This window comes from Myotis myotis, unplaced genomic scaffold, assembly GCF_014108235.1.
Source record: "Myotis myotis isolate mMyoMyo1 unplaced genomic scaffold, mMyoMyo1.p scaffold_m19_p_18, whole genome shotgun sequence".
NCBI lineage: Eukaryota > Metazoa > Chordata > Mammalia > Chiroptera > Vespertilionidae > Myotis > Myotis myotis.
This window is the reverse complement of record NW_023416322.1, coordinates 30,622,095-30,638,770: the sequence shown is the minus strand read 5'-3', so window position 1 is coordinate 30,638,770 and position 16,676 is coordinate 30,622,095. Positions and strand designations below refer to the sequence as shown.

Genomic DNA, 16,676 nt, shown 5'->3' with positions numbered 1-16,676 from the left:
AAAAAAGTGCCCACTAGTAGCTCTTTCCCCATATGATTGCCAACTTTAAGTATTATTGAACTGAAATCTTTATAATTTCCATAGGTATTTTTCAATCTTTGGGTACTGAAAATTTATTTTTATCATGTGGAAAACCCATTGCATTTTTTTCCAACTTATATATAGGGATTCTCAAATAAAGATGAGGAACCACCATTACCTAGAAAATTCTCTCATTTTTACAGATGTGGAAACCAAGGCCTATAGTCTAAATCAGCGGTCGCCAACCTTTCGGACCTCACGGACCACCGGTTGGCAACCGCTGGTCTAAATAATTTGTTTAAGGTCAAATAGTGGTAAGTGACTAAACTAGATTTGAATTATCTAGATTTCAAAGCCTGTGGCCTTTCCACTATATTTTACTGCTTTTCTTGGTTTCTCTCAAAATAATTGTCAAAGTTCTGTTAGCAATCAGTTTAGCTAAACTTTACTTTCATCCGAGGGTTCCAAGGCATCTCATAACCTAGTCAGTCTCCTTGACTCCTTGAATGGACTCCATTCTGAGCCCACCTAGGGCCTGTGTACAAAATTATAAATATACAATGTATATAAGTTGATTTTATTTATTTCAGAAACCTCTAGTATTATAAATAAAATAATCCAAGTTCATGGTTTTAAAAAAATGGGTATAGACTAGAAACCACAGTTACATATATCTGTGTATTCTTCCAAAACCTGTTCATGCGTGGATAAGCACTCATTAATAGGTCCAATTTGTCTTTCCTTTTTTCTGTAACTTTTTTATCAGATACTCTTGGAATGGTAGCATAAGTGTAGGGATTAGACATCACAATAGGGTAGATAAAAAATATTCCCTCCTAACAACCCAGTTCCCATTAGCCTTCAGTCTAATTATACTGGTATATTGTCTACTTACTACATTGTTAACATAGCAAGGGAGAATAACTTTTAAGCAATTTAATATTGTTTCACTTAGTGTACTAGGTTCTTTGGAAAGCTAAAAAATTGTTTTGTTTTCCTACTCTGCACCCTCCTTTTAAACCAGTTTTAAAACCATTCTGGCTCCTAGTTATCAATAGCCACCTTCTCCAGTAATTATATTTTAAAGGACTGTCCCTTTGGGGGAGCATTGATTGACCTTTATAATTTACCTGTTTCTCTTATTTTCCTTGCCCCCTCTTCATAAAGAAGCATTTACTTGACTGTTGATTTTAAGAAACATTTAATACATATGTGGGAGGGAAGCCAGGGTTTGGAAAAGAGTAGGGGCACATTAATAGTGTTTATAATGCTCTAGTCCTGAACTGGGCTGTGTTTGTTCTAACATTATACTTTATAACCTAAATTGATGTACTATTAGAGGCCCGATGCACGAAATTTGTGCAAGGGGCTCGGCCCTCGCAGCCCCGGTTTTGTCTGGAAGGACGTCTGGAAGGTCGTTTGGCTCTCTGGTCTAATTAGCATATTACTTTTATTATAGCTTTTATGTGGATCAAATGTTAAAATAAAGATTTTTTGTTAATCTTCACCCTGGGATATTTTTTCTTTTTTTAATATGTTTTTATTGATTTCAGAAGAGAGGAAGGGAGAGGGAGAGAGAGATAGAAACATCAATGATGTGAGGGAATCATTGACCTTCTGTTTCATAGATCGATGCTCAACACTGAGCCATGCTGGCCAGGCTCACTGATTGCTTCTTTTATGTGCCCTGACCAGGAATCAAACTGGCAACCTTGTTGTATCAAGAGGACATTCTAACCAACTGAGCTATTCAGCCAGGACAGCATTCTTTATAGCAGTAGAGTTTGTGCAGATTTTATGAGAACCATGCCTGTCCTTTGAGACTTGCAAATATTGGTTGATTTCACATAAATGCAAAACATTTGCTTCCTGTATTTAGTTGGAATGTTGAGTTCAGTCATTATCTTAAGAATTTTTAGGCTTGCCGAAACCGGTTTGGCTCAGTGGATAGAGCGTCAGCCTGTGGACTGAAAGGTCCCAGGTTCGATTCCGGTCAAGGGCATGTACCTTGGTTGCGGGCACATCCCCAGTAGGGGGTGTGCAGGAGGCAGCTGATCGATGTTTCTCTCCCATCGATGTTTCTAACTGTCTATCCCTCTCCCTTCCTCTCTGTAAAAAATCAATAAAATTAAAAAAAAAAAAAAAAAAGAATTTTTAGGCTTAAATAAATAACAGTTTATTTTCTTTAACCCTAGCAGTGAAAATAATAAATAGAAAATACATGATTTTGTTTAGCCAATATTTTTTCAACTATAAATTGGAAAGGCATAAAAGAGATAGATGTGGAATGTATGGATTAAAATAGACTTATGTCCATCAGTTACACTTTATGTGAACCCTTTTGTAACCTGATTCAAACAAACTCCTTTTAAAAATTACAATCATCAATTTGTAGTCTGACTTGGTATTTGATATTAAAGTATTATATATTTAACTTTAGTATAATTGACAAATATAATTGCAACATATTTAAAATGTACATCATGGTGATTAGACATACATTTGTGAAAGGATTTCCACTATCTAGTTAATTAACACATCCATCACTTCATATATTTATCTTTTGGAGGGGAAGGAGTGAGAACATTTAAGTTCTACTCTAAGCAAATTTCAATTATATTTATCAACTATAGTCACAGACTTACATTTTTTGGAGTGATAATGGTGTTGATATTCACTCTTTTTTAAGTTCTCTTTTAAAGTTCTTATCTATATATATGAAAGGCTAAAGGTCCATCCTTCCCTCCAACTGGTAGCTATGACGCACACTGACCTCCAGGAGAAGACACTCAACGCAGGAGCTGCCGAGCTGCAGTGACTTGGCAGCTGTGGTTCTTGGGTGACACACCTGGAACCAGAAAGGAGGGAGCCCAATTCTGGGGTGCCTCACCTGAGAATCGCCCTCTCAAAATCTGGGACCCCTCAGGGGGTGTCGGAGAGCTGGTTTCGGCCCAATCCCCACAGGCCCGGCTGAGGGACCCCACTGGTGCACGAATCCATGCACAGGGCCTTAAGTATAGATATAAAAGGCTAAGTTGACTCGCACATGTGCGACGCATATAAAGCTGAAGCGGGAATTTTGGACTGGAACACGCAGTGTTCCCCTGGGCAGAATGGCTCCCGGGTTCTTTGTCCGTCGGAGTCGAAGAATGAATCCACGGACAGAAGATGGTATAGCAAAGGTGGAAATTTATTGAAGACCAAGTACAGATTGCCACATGGGGAAGGGGAAAGAATTTCACAGCACAGACTCCCATGTGGGAATGGGGAAAGGGTCCCACTGAGTTCCCTTTTCCTGTGCCTTGATATCCTTTCTGATTGGTCACTATTTCCTTAGACTGGTTACTATAGTAACTTTTGAGCTAAAAAGTCGAATTTCACATGGGACATGTGAGATTTTCCTCCCCTTCTCCCTTAGTGTTTTCCTATCCCCTTTTTAGGCCTTCTCCTTCTGGATGAAGGGCTTTCTTCCCTTTATTCTGTAAATATAGACCTTCTGCTGTTTCCAGCTCCCTCAGTCTATGGAAATGTACTTGTTGCAGCTTTTTAGCCCCCTATTCTGTGGAAATATACCTTCTGCTGCTCTGCAGCCCTGTGCTTCTTCCATGGTCCCTTTAATTTCTAAAATTTCCTAAACCTGTCTTTTCACCCCTAAAAACTTCTGTTTCAAAGCTCTCGCTGGCGCCAATTGCATGCGTGCGCTTCAATCTGTCATTGTCGATCGTAAATTTGGTTGTTTTTGTTGACATTCTGAAGCTGAAAGAAAGCCGCGTCCTCCTCGACAGAATATGTCTGAAGACCAACCATTGCCACAGCGTATCTCTGAAGCCGAAAGAAGCCGGCGTCGTAGACAGAATATGTCTGAAGAACAACGGTTGGCACAGCGTATCCTTGATGCCGAAAGAATGCGACGTCGGCGACAGAATATGACTGAAGAGGAACGATTGGCACACCGTATCACTGCAGCTGAAAGAAAGCGACTTCGTCGACAGAATATGTCTGCAGAAGAACGATTGGCACAGCGTATCTCTGAAGCCGAAAGAAGCCGGCGGCGTCGACAGAATATGTCTGAAGAACAACTATTGGCACAACGTACCTATGAAGCCGAAAGAAAGCGACGTCGACGACAGAAAATGTATGAAAAACGGTCATCAACAAGTACTACCAATACTGGTAGGAACTGCCTTCATAGCAGAAATGAAGTAAATGAGGATGCAGTTATCGAACACAGTTGTGATGGAATGTAACACATGGTGTTACATGTCAGTTTTACCTATCCCTAAATTTCTCCAATGAAATGGAGTTATATGTTGCTTTCTCTCCAGTTCGAAGAGCGTGTGATGTTAAAGTTAAAGTTGTAAATACAGCATCACAAGGGAAGTTGGTCAGGCACTCTGAAAGTGTTTTTACTCTTAATGTGGTGTACAGGGAGATATTAGAATAAGTTTAATCAATTTATCAGTCACTGTTTTTATCGATGTTGTTTTTATATCATGTTTTTGTTTTTATATCATCTTTTTGTTGTTTTCATATGTCTTTGTTATTGTTTATTTATTAATTGGTTTATAATTTTCATGTACATTTTACTAATTTTCTTTTTTTCTATATAATTTTATTGATCACTGTTAAATAAAATATTACTTTTCCTTTGCTTCAATTCATGTCTTCTTGATCAGTTCTTTGTTTTCCCTTCCAAAAATGTCATATGCCACACCTGAGGCAATGAAGAATTTTTAAACAACACAGCTAAGAACTTGAACATTCATTCACTTGCAGTTACCTATATGCTTGTTACATGCAGTAGGGCTCCTGGGGGTTTAGTCATCCTGTTATAAGTTTTCGGAAAACATACATCATAACCTTTATTCATCTTCAACTCATAGGCTCTGTTGTATCTGGAAAAGCCTGGTGACCAGCCCGTGGGCACTGCACCCCGGCCACCAATAACCGCATGGCCGATGGTAGCTCACACGGACTCCTCCGTCATTTGCTGACGGAAAAGCACTAATTTTCTTTCAATTCGGACATTTCTATTGTAGAAAAAGGGTGAATAGCGATATTAAAATATTTCTTCTACAGTAGGTCCTTGGGTTACATCAGAGATCTGTTCCTACGGCACAACGTAATGCAATTTTCGCCGTAAGTCAGAACCCACTTACATAAGCACCTACGTCACTCACATGGAGCACAGACACAGCAGTAATGAAGTGAAACAGTAAAACAAATTTAAAAGAAAGATAACAATTCCTGACCTTTACTTGTGATAAATAAATAATAAAATACATAAAGCACATATGTACATACATCAAAATGATGGAACTTTTTTTTTATAAATAAATGGGAGATGGCGACGTAACCATGAAAAGACGTACGTCGAGTCCGACATAACCTGAGGACTGTCTGTAATTAATTTCCTTTCAATGTGCACGAATCCGTGCATCAGGCCACTAGTATTGAAATATTTATAGGTGACATGATATGATCTAGAACTTGTTTCAGAATAATATGGGCGCTAGTAAGTGGGTGGAAGGTATAGATGAAACATGATTGGCTAATCATTGAAACTCAGTGATGGTACATGGGGTTCATCATAGTGTGCTATTTTTATATGTATTTTAACTTTCCCATAATCAAAACATTTAAATTTAAAATATATACAGTCAGTAAGTTGCCAATATAGTTATAGATATAACTTGTTGGAATTTTATATCTGTCAACCTCTATAATCACTACCCTGCTGGCCTAGTAATTGTCAGGGTCTAGTCCACTACTGCGCTCTCAGTTTCTCAGAGACTGGGACAAACCACTGTTGGCCCATTAATAGCCACCTATGTACCCACTCTGCTGGTTTTGCTTTGTAGCTAACTGCAGTGACTCCATTTGCCAAGTTGAATATACAGTTCAGAGGAGTCCATCTTATTCTGGTGATTTGAGGTAAAAAAGTTGAGACAATATTTTGCTTTTATCTTTGATTTAGGTATATTGGCTCTCCCAAATTTTCTATCTGGTTTTAGAATATTATAAATTAGAAAATATAGTATTGAGAATTTTTAGCCAAATGTAGTATATAGAGGACTTAAAAACATTTACAAAATTGCTTTTCTCACAAATGAAAAGGAACATAAAATATTTCAATAACAATTAGCCCAGTTTATTAGTATGTGTTTATTAATATTTATTCATGAATGAATCATTGTCTTATTAAGTCAACATTTTTACTTACTGTTGTTTAGTTTTTGACCAGGTCTTTTGTTTATCAGTCTTGATGACATAGAGCGAAAGAAGGCAGCCTATCAACCTCTGTTTCCATACCTAAGACCATGGTTGTTCAGAAAGTCTTTGCATTTCTGAGATTTGACTCACTAGGAAGAGATGCCATTCTTTTCTTTATTTTTTTAAATATATTTTCATTGATTTCAGAGAAGAAGGGAGGGAGGGAGGGAGAGAGAGAGATAGAGAAAAAAAAATCAGTGATGAGAGAGAATCATTGTTTGGCTGTCTCCTGTGCACCCCACATTGAGGATTAAGCCCGAGACCCAGACATGCCCTGATTGGGGAATTAAACCATGACCTCTTGGTTCATAAGTCGATGCTCAACCCCTGAGCGACACCGGCCGGGTGAGATGCCATTCTTTAAAGTCTCTGTACTTGCTGAGTTAATGCTTATTTGATGAATAGTCCTCTTATTAAAAAAAAATTAGGTAGTAGGGGCGGGCTAGAAGGGATCAATGGGGGAGGAAGGAATATATGTAATACTTCCAACAATTTTTAAAAAAAATAAGGTGGGTTAGCAGCAAATTACATTCTGACAAAATAGGTGTTACTGGTTAAAATATGGTGTTCTTGGTTTTTGTTTTAAGAAAAGCATGTTATTTTATTTGTATGAAAAACATGTTATTTTGTTTCACTGATTTGGTATGGGGAGATTGTGTTGTCACTTAATGAGTCAAAGCGATAGACATACAGAAGTCATAATGTGTTGAGACATCTCTAGTTAAGATATATAAGGTAGATGTTAGTGAACTTCCCCTATCTACTTGTTTTTTCTGTTAGTTTTAGATTTGGGTGAAGCTTAAATTTTTGTTGAGTTTGGTGACATTAAACCTGAACTGAATGACAATCTTGGATATTTTGATATCTAGGACGCCATTTCTTAGCTAAAATCATAATGTTATAAGATGTGGATTTGTTTTCTATTACATTCATATTTTTCCCTCCTTTTTACACTTTAGCTGGCAATTCTTTGGTCCAACAAGGTGGACAGCCGCTCATCCTAACCCAGAATCCAGCCCCAGGTCTGGGCACAATGGTTAGTCAACCAGTATTGAGGCCTGTCCAGGTCATGCAGAATGCCAATCATGTGACTAGTTCTCCTGTGGCCTCACAACCAATATTCATCACTACTCAGGTGAGTAGGGACTCTGAATTCTGGGACTGGTAGAGAGGAGAGAAAGACCATGTGAACTTTTGGAGGCTCTACCTTAGGTCTTTAGCATCATTGGAAATGGTCCTACGTCCTGTTTTTTGACCTGGCTTTCTCATTTGCTGTTTTGTAATATGGTGCTGACTTTTATAAAAAGCCTAACATAGCTTACAGCTGGTTAATTTCCACTTCATACTCCTTAGAGGGCTATTAAGTCTGGGCAGAAATTAGGGGGAAATATTGGATTCAGAAACCTTAACACATGGCCCTCAAGGCTTCTTGCCCTTTACTTGGGCTGCTCTTAAAATGGGGTAAGTTGACTTTTGGAAGTCTATATGTGAAACTGGGGAAGTGCAGGCAGATCTTTGGAAGAGAAAAGGATGACTTACTTGATATGTAATGTGAATTGAAGTTTAAAGCCTAATGCCGAATATGGGATGTAAAGACAAATGCTCCTCTTTGCCTTTGACTTCCTGAGTTACAAACTCTTTTCTTAGAAATTTGCCAGGGATTAATGGCCTTTGGGAACAATTTCTTACACTTGTTTGTTGAATCACTCTAGTGAATACTGTTAGTGTCTTTTTTTTTTCTTCCATGCCTTTAGCAATTTAGGAGCCAATCTTTGAATTTTTTTAAGCTGAGATTTTCTTAAGACAGGAAGTAGGTTTTCATTTTTGCTCATGTCTACCAAAGCTTATTCTTCGGTTTTGATATTTTGTCACTCAAAAGTTTGCCAGTATTCCTAAATTTCTCCATCTTAGTCATTTAAAAACTCGAACTCCAGAGAGAGAACTTTTAGGTAAGAGTGTGGGAATTTTTTTGGATGTAGGCCTTACTGCAATCTCTGCCAGTGTTAGCTGATCTCCATGTTAAAGATCATTTTGCTTTTTAATGCAGGGATTTCCTGTAAGAAATGTTCGGCCTGTACAAAATGCAATGAATCAGGTTGGGATTGTGCTGAACGTACAGCAAGGCCAAACGGTTAGACCAATTACACTAGTCCCAGGTAAGGAAAAATGATTGTCCATGTGGAATGAGCTTGCATCCTGAAGATTTGTTTTTATTGTCTCAAAATACAATAGGTCATTTAAAAGTGTATTTAAGGAAAATATAAAAATATAAAAACCATATTGATTTAAGTCCATTTTTTAAAATGTTTCTAACCTTTGGCCAGGGTGGTGGTTTTATTTATTTTTCTTCTTAACTTTTTACCACCCATTATGAAGTAGTGAAACAGGGTTTATACAGTCATTTTTATGTTTCTTATGTTTTAGTCAGCTATGAAATTTGTTCTCCTGAAAAATTATTAACACAAACTCCTAATTCCATATTTTTTATAATTCTATTCACATACATGGTGGAATTATAAATTTTATTTTGCTTTAATTTTGTAGTATAAATTTTTGGATATAAATAAAACACATGACATACCCTTTGAGGGTAAATATTGCCAATGATTAGTTCTTTGTTTACTATCTAACTTTGCTGTAATATAGGCCAACAAAGAATATCTTAGTTGAGTTGTTGTAATGGTATCTCTGTAGCCTAAGTTTTTGTTGTTGTTCTCAGAGCCCACAGAGTGTTTTTGGCCTTCAGTCTGTTGAGTTTATCCACTCTCTAGTTCTAATATTTCTTAAATAAATGTGAGTGGAATTGTCTATGGCTGAGCCAGGAGACTCTCATCTTTGGGACATCCTAATAGAGTGGCATAGTTGGTCTTCTATTTGAATTTATATAAGAGAAAGGAAGACTCCTTTAGTACTCTGAGAAAGGAAGATTGTTTTTTTCAGGACCAAGTCTGCCCTTGGGACCTATATGTATACCCATTCAGCCTCTCACTCTATACCCATTCTTTCTCTTCCAATACCAAGCCAAGTGGTAAAGTGTTTGGGGAGGAATTAATAGGAATCCTCTTTCTTCAGTTTAATCTTTTTAGGGCTAATTACCTAGACTAATTTCTTTTATCAGTTTACATGCATATTACTTTCTTAGATATTGGAATCTATGCTATTCTTTTCTTTTTTTAATATATATTTTATTGATTTTTTACAGAGAGGAAGGGAGAGAGATCGTTAGAAACATCAATGAGAGAGAAACATCGATCAGCTGCCTCCCGCACACCCCCCACTGGGGATGTGCACACTATCAAGGTACATGCCCCTGACCGGAATCGAACCTGGGACCTCCCAGTCCGCAGGCCGACGTTCCATCCACTGAGCCAAACCGGTCAGGGCTATGCTATTTTTGGTAACCTCTGATGGTCACCAGTCAGTTTGGGGAAATGATCATTTTCTATTCCAGTATTTCCAGTAAAGATAGGAGCAATGTGTTAAAAGTAAGTTTATTGACCAAGATTTGGTACTTTCTTTGTCTCTCTTTTGAAGCCCCAGGTACCCAGTTTGTTAAGCCGACAGTTGGAGTCCCACAAGTGTTCTCTCAGATGACCCCAGTGAGGCCAGGATCCACAATGCCTGTGCGGCCCACCACCAACACCTTCACCACCGTCATCCCAGCCACCCTCACCATTCGAAGCACCGTCCCACAGTCCCAGTCCCAGCAGACCAAGTCCACTCCCAGCACTTCTACCACTCCCACCGCCACACAGCCAACCTCACTGGGACAACTAGCTGTTCAGCCGCCAGGCCAAGCCAACCAGACCTCGAATCCCAAGCTAGGTGAGGTTTTGGAAGAGGAAATGGCAGAGCTGGGACGGGGTGGTGGGTGGAGAACAGATGATTATCACTTGGCCAACATAGCTCCCTCCTTCCCCTCTCCACCTGCAGTGAGCATTACCAGCTTTGTCACTGTGAAGCGACCTGGGGTTACAGGTGAAAATAGCAATGAAGTGGCCAAACTGGTGAATACCCTTAACACCATCCCTTCCCTGGGCCAGAGTCCCGGGCCAGTGGTGGTATCCAACAACAACTCTTCCCATGGCTCTCAGAGAACCAGCGGACCTGAGTCTTCAATGAAAGGTACAATAACCTGAAAGACTCTGAGCAGCCAGTTATTCAGAAACATTGATGTGCTGTATCGGAACTCTACACTATGGAATAGAGAAATAAATGGAATTCAGTCACTGCAGTCTGTTCTCACAGGAGCTGAGCGTAGTAAAGAGACAGCCACTGTGAGAAGTGTGCCTGAATCAGCTTCAAGCAGTTCTGTAATTGTGCTTTGTGGATTAGTGACAAGGATTGATTGATTGATCAGATATGGGTGGGACAATCAAAAGATGGCTTCCTAGATGAGATGGATTTGTGAACAAGGTTTTAAAGTCAGGATTTGGTAGAGAGGTTTGCAGGATATGAGCGTGAGAGTTTTTAATAGTCTAAATTAACTTTTTCTGTAAATGACATTGTGCATTAGGCCTATGTCACAACTACTCACCTCTACCACTGTGGTACAAAAACAGCCACAGACAGAATGTAAATGAGTGAGCATGACTCTGCTCAATCAAAACTATCTATGGACTCTGAATTTTTGAATTTCATATAATTTTCATGTGTCCAACGATCTTATTCTTTTTTGCTTTTATTTCAACCATTTAAAAATGTAAAAACCTATAACAAATGGTGTTGGAAAAAAACGAATATCCACATGCAAAAAAACGAAATTGGACCCTTATCATAAATAAAAATTAACTCAGTGAATCAAAGACCTAAACATAGAGCTAAAACTATAAAACTCTTAGAAGAAAACAGGGGAAAGCTTCATGATATTTAACTTAGCAATAATTTCTTGCATATGATACCAAAAATACAGGCAACAAAAGAAAAAATAAATAAGTAAAACTACATCAAAACTAAAACCTTCAGGGCAACAAAGGACTCTTACAAGTACCAGAAAGTCAAGCCACTTAATAGGAGAAAATATTTACAATCAAATAAGGGATTAATATCCAGAATATATAAAGAACTTCAACAACTCCACACAAAAGAACAAACAGCCCAATTCAAAAATGGGTAGAGGTGTTGAATAGACCTTTCTCCAAAGAAGATATACTATACAGATGGCCACTGAGCCCATGAAGCCCAATACTAAACATCACTAATAATTAGTGAAATGTAAATCAAAACCACAATGAAATACTACTTTACAGCCATTAGGATGGTTGTTATCCAAAAATCAAAATAAGTTCTCGTGAAGATGTGGAAAAATTAGAACCATTGTGCAGTGCTGGTGGGAATGTAAAATAGCATGATTTTTACTATTGATACTGATAGTTACAAAAAAGAAAGAAAGGAATATAAAATTACCATATGAGCCCTGGCCAGGTAGCTCAGTTGGTTAGAGCGTCATCCTGATATGCCAAGATTTCAGGTTCCATCCCTGGCCAAGGCACATACAAGAATCAACCAATGAATGCATAAGTAAGTAGAACAATAAATCAATGTTTCTCTCTCTTCCTGCCTCTCTCCCTCTAAAATCAATAAATAAAACTTTAAAAAATTACCTTATGGGGAAATATACCTAAAGAATTTGAAAGCATGGATCCAAACTGACATTTCTGCATCCATCTTTATAGCAGCACTAGTGACCTGGAGCACGGATTTGTGCACATTGAAAGGAAATTAGAAGAAAGATTCGTGCAGTAATGATGTTACTGCAAAAAATTACATGTAAAAATAGTATCCTGTATAATAAAAGCCTAATATGCTAAGTGTCCAGTAGTCCATTCAACCAATCGAAGTGTAATAAGCTAATGATATGCTAAGGCCACTCAACTGCTCGCTATGACGTGCACTGACTACCAGGGGGCAGATGCTCCAACCGGTAGGTTAGCTTGCTGCTGGGGTCCGGCTGATCGGGACTGAGCGAGATGGGCCGGACATGCCCTGGAGCCCTCCCGCGGTCCCTTCTTGGCTGGCCAACCTCCCACATCCCTTCCCGGACACAGTCATGCACCAGTGGGGTCCTTTGGCCTGGCCTGCACTCTCTTGTAATCTGGGAACCCTCAGAGGATGTCAGAGAACCAGTTTCAGCCCTGATCCCGCAGGCCAGGCCGAGGGACCCCACCGGTGCACGAATTTGTAGTAGTAGTATAAAATTAAAACACGTGCGATTGGCACCAGCAAGAGCTTTATATGTATCACAAATGCGTGAGTCAGTGTTTATTTTTAAATTGCCAGTGCGCGTCATATGTACCAGCCAGTTGGTCTGACCGTTGATGAATAAATCGCAATGTGGATCACGTTGAATATCAACAAAAACAACCAAATCCACGATTGACAATGACATACTGAAATGCGCGTGCGATTGGCGCCAGCGTGAGCATTATCTGTACCGCGCATGTGCAAGTCAATGCCAGTGCGCATCATGTGTTCCAGACGGACAGTCAGTCACTTAGCCTTTTATATAGATAGATTATTCATAATAGGCAAGAGGTAGGAACATCTCAGAGGTCCTTCAATCTATGCATGAATAAACAAAATGTGGTATATATGTAAAATGGTATATTGTTCAGCCTTAAAAAGGGAGAAATTCTGACACATGCTACAACATTCATGAACCTTGAGAACATGATGTTAAATGAGCCAGTCACAAAAGGACAAGTACTGTATGATTCCACTTATGTGGCGTACCTAGAGCAGTCAGATTCATGGTGGTTGCCAGGGACTAGACAGAGTGGGGGATGGGCAGTTAATGGGTATACAGATTTATTTTTGCAAGATGAAAAGACTTCTGGAGATTGCTTGCACAACATTGGGAATGTACTTAACACAACTGTACACTTAAGATTGCTTAAGAAATAAATTGTATGTTATGTGTCTTTTACCATAATCAAGGGGGGGAAATGTAAGTCATGCTTAGCTCATGGACCAAATAGAAACTGACAGCTGGCTGGGTTTGGTCTACGAGCCCAGGTGTAATTTGCTGACCTATGGCCTGGAGTCAGAAGAATAGCTTAAGGCATGACACTCATGGTGATCTCTCATGCTTGCCTACCAACCTTGATATGCGTCTCGGGGAGTGTAACCTTTTCCCAAAAGGCCAGTAATATTTTCCAGTATCATCTTATTAAGCTTTTCAATGCTTCTCTCTTCTTCCAGTGACCTCTTCCATCCCCGCGTTTGATCTCCAAGATGGTGGCCGGAAAATGTGTCCACGGTGTAACGCTCAATTCCGTGTGACTGAAGCTTTGAGAGGTCACATGTGTGTAAGTGATTCACTTGTGTTGGGATTCGATTTAAAGAGCTACCACTGTATGCTGCCTGTCGTAATGGGAGCTTGTGAAGTGGGGATTTTAAAATCACTTGGAAGTTTTTTAAAGTGCTGCTTTGTCTTTTGGACTGTTTAGAAGAGTTATATACTGTGGGATGTCATAGGATACATTTAATGTCCCTCAAATGAATCAGAACATATGCAACCTTCATTCCTTAGTTGTGCTAGATTTTGAAATTGCACAGGTCCGGTTTGTTAGATAACCAGAACTCAAACCAACTTGGCCTCAGTTCATTTTCTGCTTATGTGTCATTGATGAACCAGTTCCCATTTCTAATCTTTTTGGGTTTTTTGTATTAGTCCTGATGGAAAGGTCAGAACCTCTTCCTCCCAGAGAGCTCAGAACCAAGTTATGTTAGTGAATGGTTAAAGGAGCTAAAGCAGGAAGAAGTACAAGATAAGGTGTTTGGAGTGGCATGTGGCTGTAAATACATATCTCTATATATAAAAGCCTAAGTGACCGAACGACTGGTCAACTGGTCACTATTACGTGCACTGACCACCAGGAAGCAGACTCTCAACGCAGGAGCTACCCCCTGGTAGTCAGTGCACTCCCACAGAGGGAGCACCGCTCAGCTGACCGACAGGTGCCAGAGGCAGGGCTCATAGCTGTCGAGCGCCACTATGGCAGCGCAAGCCTCTCCCAATCAGGACTGATTGGGCACGAGCCCGCGGCAGGCGCAGCAGGGCCAAGATGAGCGGAGCAGCAGGCAGTGTTGGACTGCCGGTTTCGGCCCAACCCCCACAGGCCAGGCCGAAGGACCCCACCAGTGTACAAATCCGTGCACCAGGACTCAAGTACACTAGAAAAAGAGTGACACTTGGAAATGCTGTAGAAATCTTGAGGGTGAAAGCTGATTGAGACCACCTAGAACCAAGCTTACCAATGACTGTTAGTGAGGTTGGGGAGTTATCACACCCTATCCCCAGGATAACCAGAATGATAAGATGTCTTTTTTCTTTGTAGTACTGCTGCCCAGAAATGGTTGACTTCCAGAAGAAAGGGAAGTCTCCGGATTCAGAACCCAATGTCCCATCAGCAGCAAAGCCCTCATCCCCTGAGAAAACAGTTCCTGTTGCTTCCACACCCTCTTCAACACCAATTCCTGCTCTGTCACCACCTACCAAAGTACCAGAGCCAAATGAGAGCGTGGGTGATGCTGTCCAGACCAAGCTCATTATGCTAGTAGATGACTTCTACTATGGACGGGACGGTGGCAAAGTAGCCCAACTCACAAACTTCCCTAAGGTCGCTACATCCTTCCGATGTCCACATTGTACCAAAAGGCTAAAAAACAACATTCGGTAAGTGATAAAGAGCATTGGATGTTACCTTGGACAAGACAAGACTGAAATTTTCTTACATGTTTAAGTCTTTCTCTTTGGAGAATTGTCCTATTATCCAGTCTTGGCTAAGGATTAGCATTAGATCAAGATCTAATCAATAGAACAGTGGTTCTTAATCTGTGGGTCGCGACCCCTTTGGGAGTCGAACGACCCTTTCACAGGGGTCGCCTAAGACCATCGGAAAACACATATGTAATTACATATTGTTTTTGTGATTAATCACTGCTTTGATTATGTTCAATTTGTAACAATAAAAATACATCCTGCATATCAGATATTTACATTACAGTTCATAATAGTAGCAAAATTACAGTTATGAAATAGCAACGAAAATAATTTTATGGTTGGGGGTCACCACAACATGAGGAACTGTATTAAAGGGTCGCGGCATTAAGAAGGTTGAGAACCACTGCTATAGAAGGACATATTGTGGTAATAAATAAAAGATAACTGGGAGACCAATTAAAAGATAAGGGAGACAAGTGTGTCTCCTTCCACAGAAGTCTTAATTTCAAGAACCCTTTTCTGGGTTAACAGAGGAAGTGGAAGGAGGAGGAGCAGGTAATATCTGTTCTGTGATTCTGCTGTTACATGTCTCCAGGGTTACTGGTTTTAAATGTTTTCTGTACTTTCCCTTTGCGCTGTACTACAGATTCATGAACCATATGAAACACCATGTAGAACTTGATCAGCAGAATGGTGAAGTGGATGGTCATACTATCTGCCAACACTGTTATCGCCAGTTTTCCACTCCCTTCCAGCTCCAGTGCCACTTGGAAAATGTTCATAGTCCTTATGAATCAACTAGTAAGTTTGGAAACTCTTAAATCCTAAGGATATACTCAGCTCTTTATCATTGAACTAGAGGCCCGATGCACAAAATTCGTGCAAGGGACTCTGCCCTTGCTGCCCCAGCTTCATCCAGAACAGCGGTTCTCAACCTGTGGGTCGCGACCCCTTTGACAGTCGAACGACCCTTTCACAGGGGTCGCTTAAGACCATCCTGCATATCAGATATTTACATTACGATTCATAACAGTAGCAAAATTACAGTTATAAAGTAGCAACGACAATAATTTTATGGTTGGGTCACAACATGAGGAACTGTATTTAAAGGGCCAGAATGTTGAGAACCACTGATCCAGAAGGTTGTCCAGATGTTCTCCTGTTCGGCCGTCTGGCCTAATTAGCATATTATGCTTTTAGTATTATAGATGGCACTAGGGGGAGCTGGTTATATTTATTTGTATGTGGGTGACAGTGTAGAGGAAGTTCTTTGCATATTCGTAGTCATTTCCTTACTTCACTTGCTCTGTTTTCTTTCAAGCCTGAGTTAGGTTCTTTTCAGCATGAATTGAGTTCAGTGCTAGATCATGAATTAGGGGCTTTGGCTTAGGACCACTGGAGAGACATACATGTAGTGGGTTTATTTTATAGAAGGAGCATCTATATTTGAACCTTCATTTTAGTTTGTCCCCTGGTAGATTTTATGGAGGATAAAAGATAATGTTTATTATAAAGTACTTTACAATTGAGACAGTGCTTGAAAAAAATTTAGTTATTTACTGAACACCGTACACCTCAGTAAGGTGCCATTGTGAGAATTTGATCCCAGTCTTCTAGGATATTTCCTGTGTCCTTTAAGGGATTTCTAGTTTTGTTG

At 39.7% G+C, this 16,676-nt stretch overlaps 1 protein-coding gene across 5 annotated transcripts in view; it reads left to right on the top strand.

Annotated features, from left to right (window-relative positions):
• The window catches only part of POGZ (pogo transposable element derived with ZNF domain), a 39,707-nt gene that overhangs the window by 14,413 nt on the left and 8,618 nt on the right, over nucleotides 1-16,676 (top strand). For 2 of the 5 annotated variants that reach the window (XM_036343613.1, XM_036343612.1), the window contains 7 exons: nucleotides 7,254-7,429; nucleotides 8,342-8,450; nucleotides 9,829-10,119; nucleotides 10,201-10,419; nucleotides 13,495-13,601; nucleotides 14,634-14,971; nucleotides 15,666-15,820. In XM_036343613.1, the coding sequence (XP_036199506.1) occupies nucleotides 7,254-7,429; nucleotides 8,342-8,450; nucleotides 9,829-10,119; nucleotides 10,201-10,419; nucleotides 13,495-13,601; nucleotides 14,634-14,971; nucleotides 15,666-15,820 (1,395 nt within the window). Of the gene's footprint in view, nucleotides 1-7,253; nucleotides 7,430-8,341; nucleotides 8,451-9,828; nucleotides 10,120-10,200; nucleotides 10,420-13,494; nucleotides 13,602-14,633; nucleotides 14,972-15,665; nucleotides 15,821-16,676 lie in introns of those variants that run through there. The other 3 variants (XM_036343615.1, XM_036343614.1, XM_036343616.1) reach the window with 2 other exon arrangements.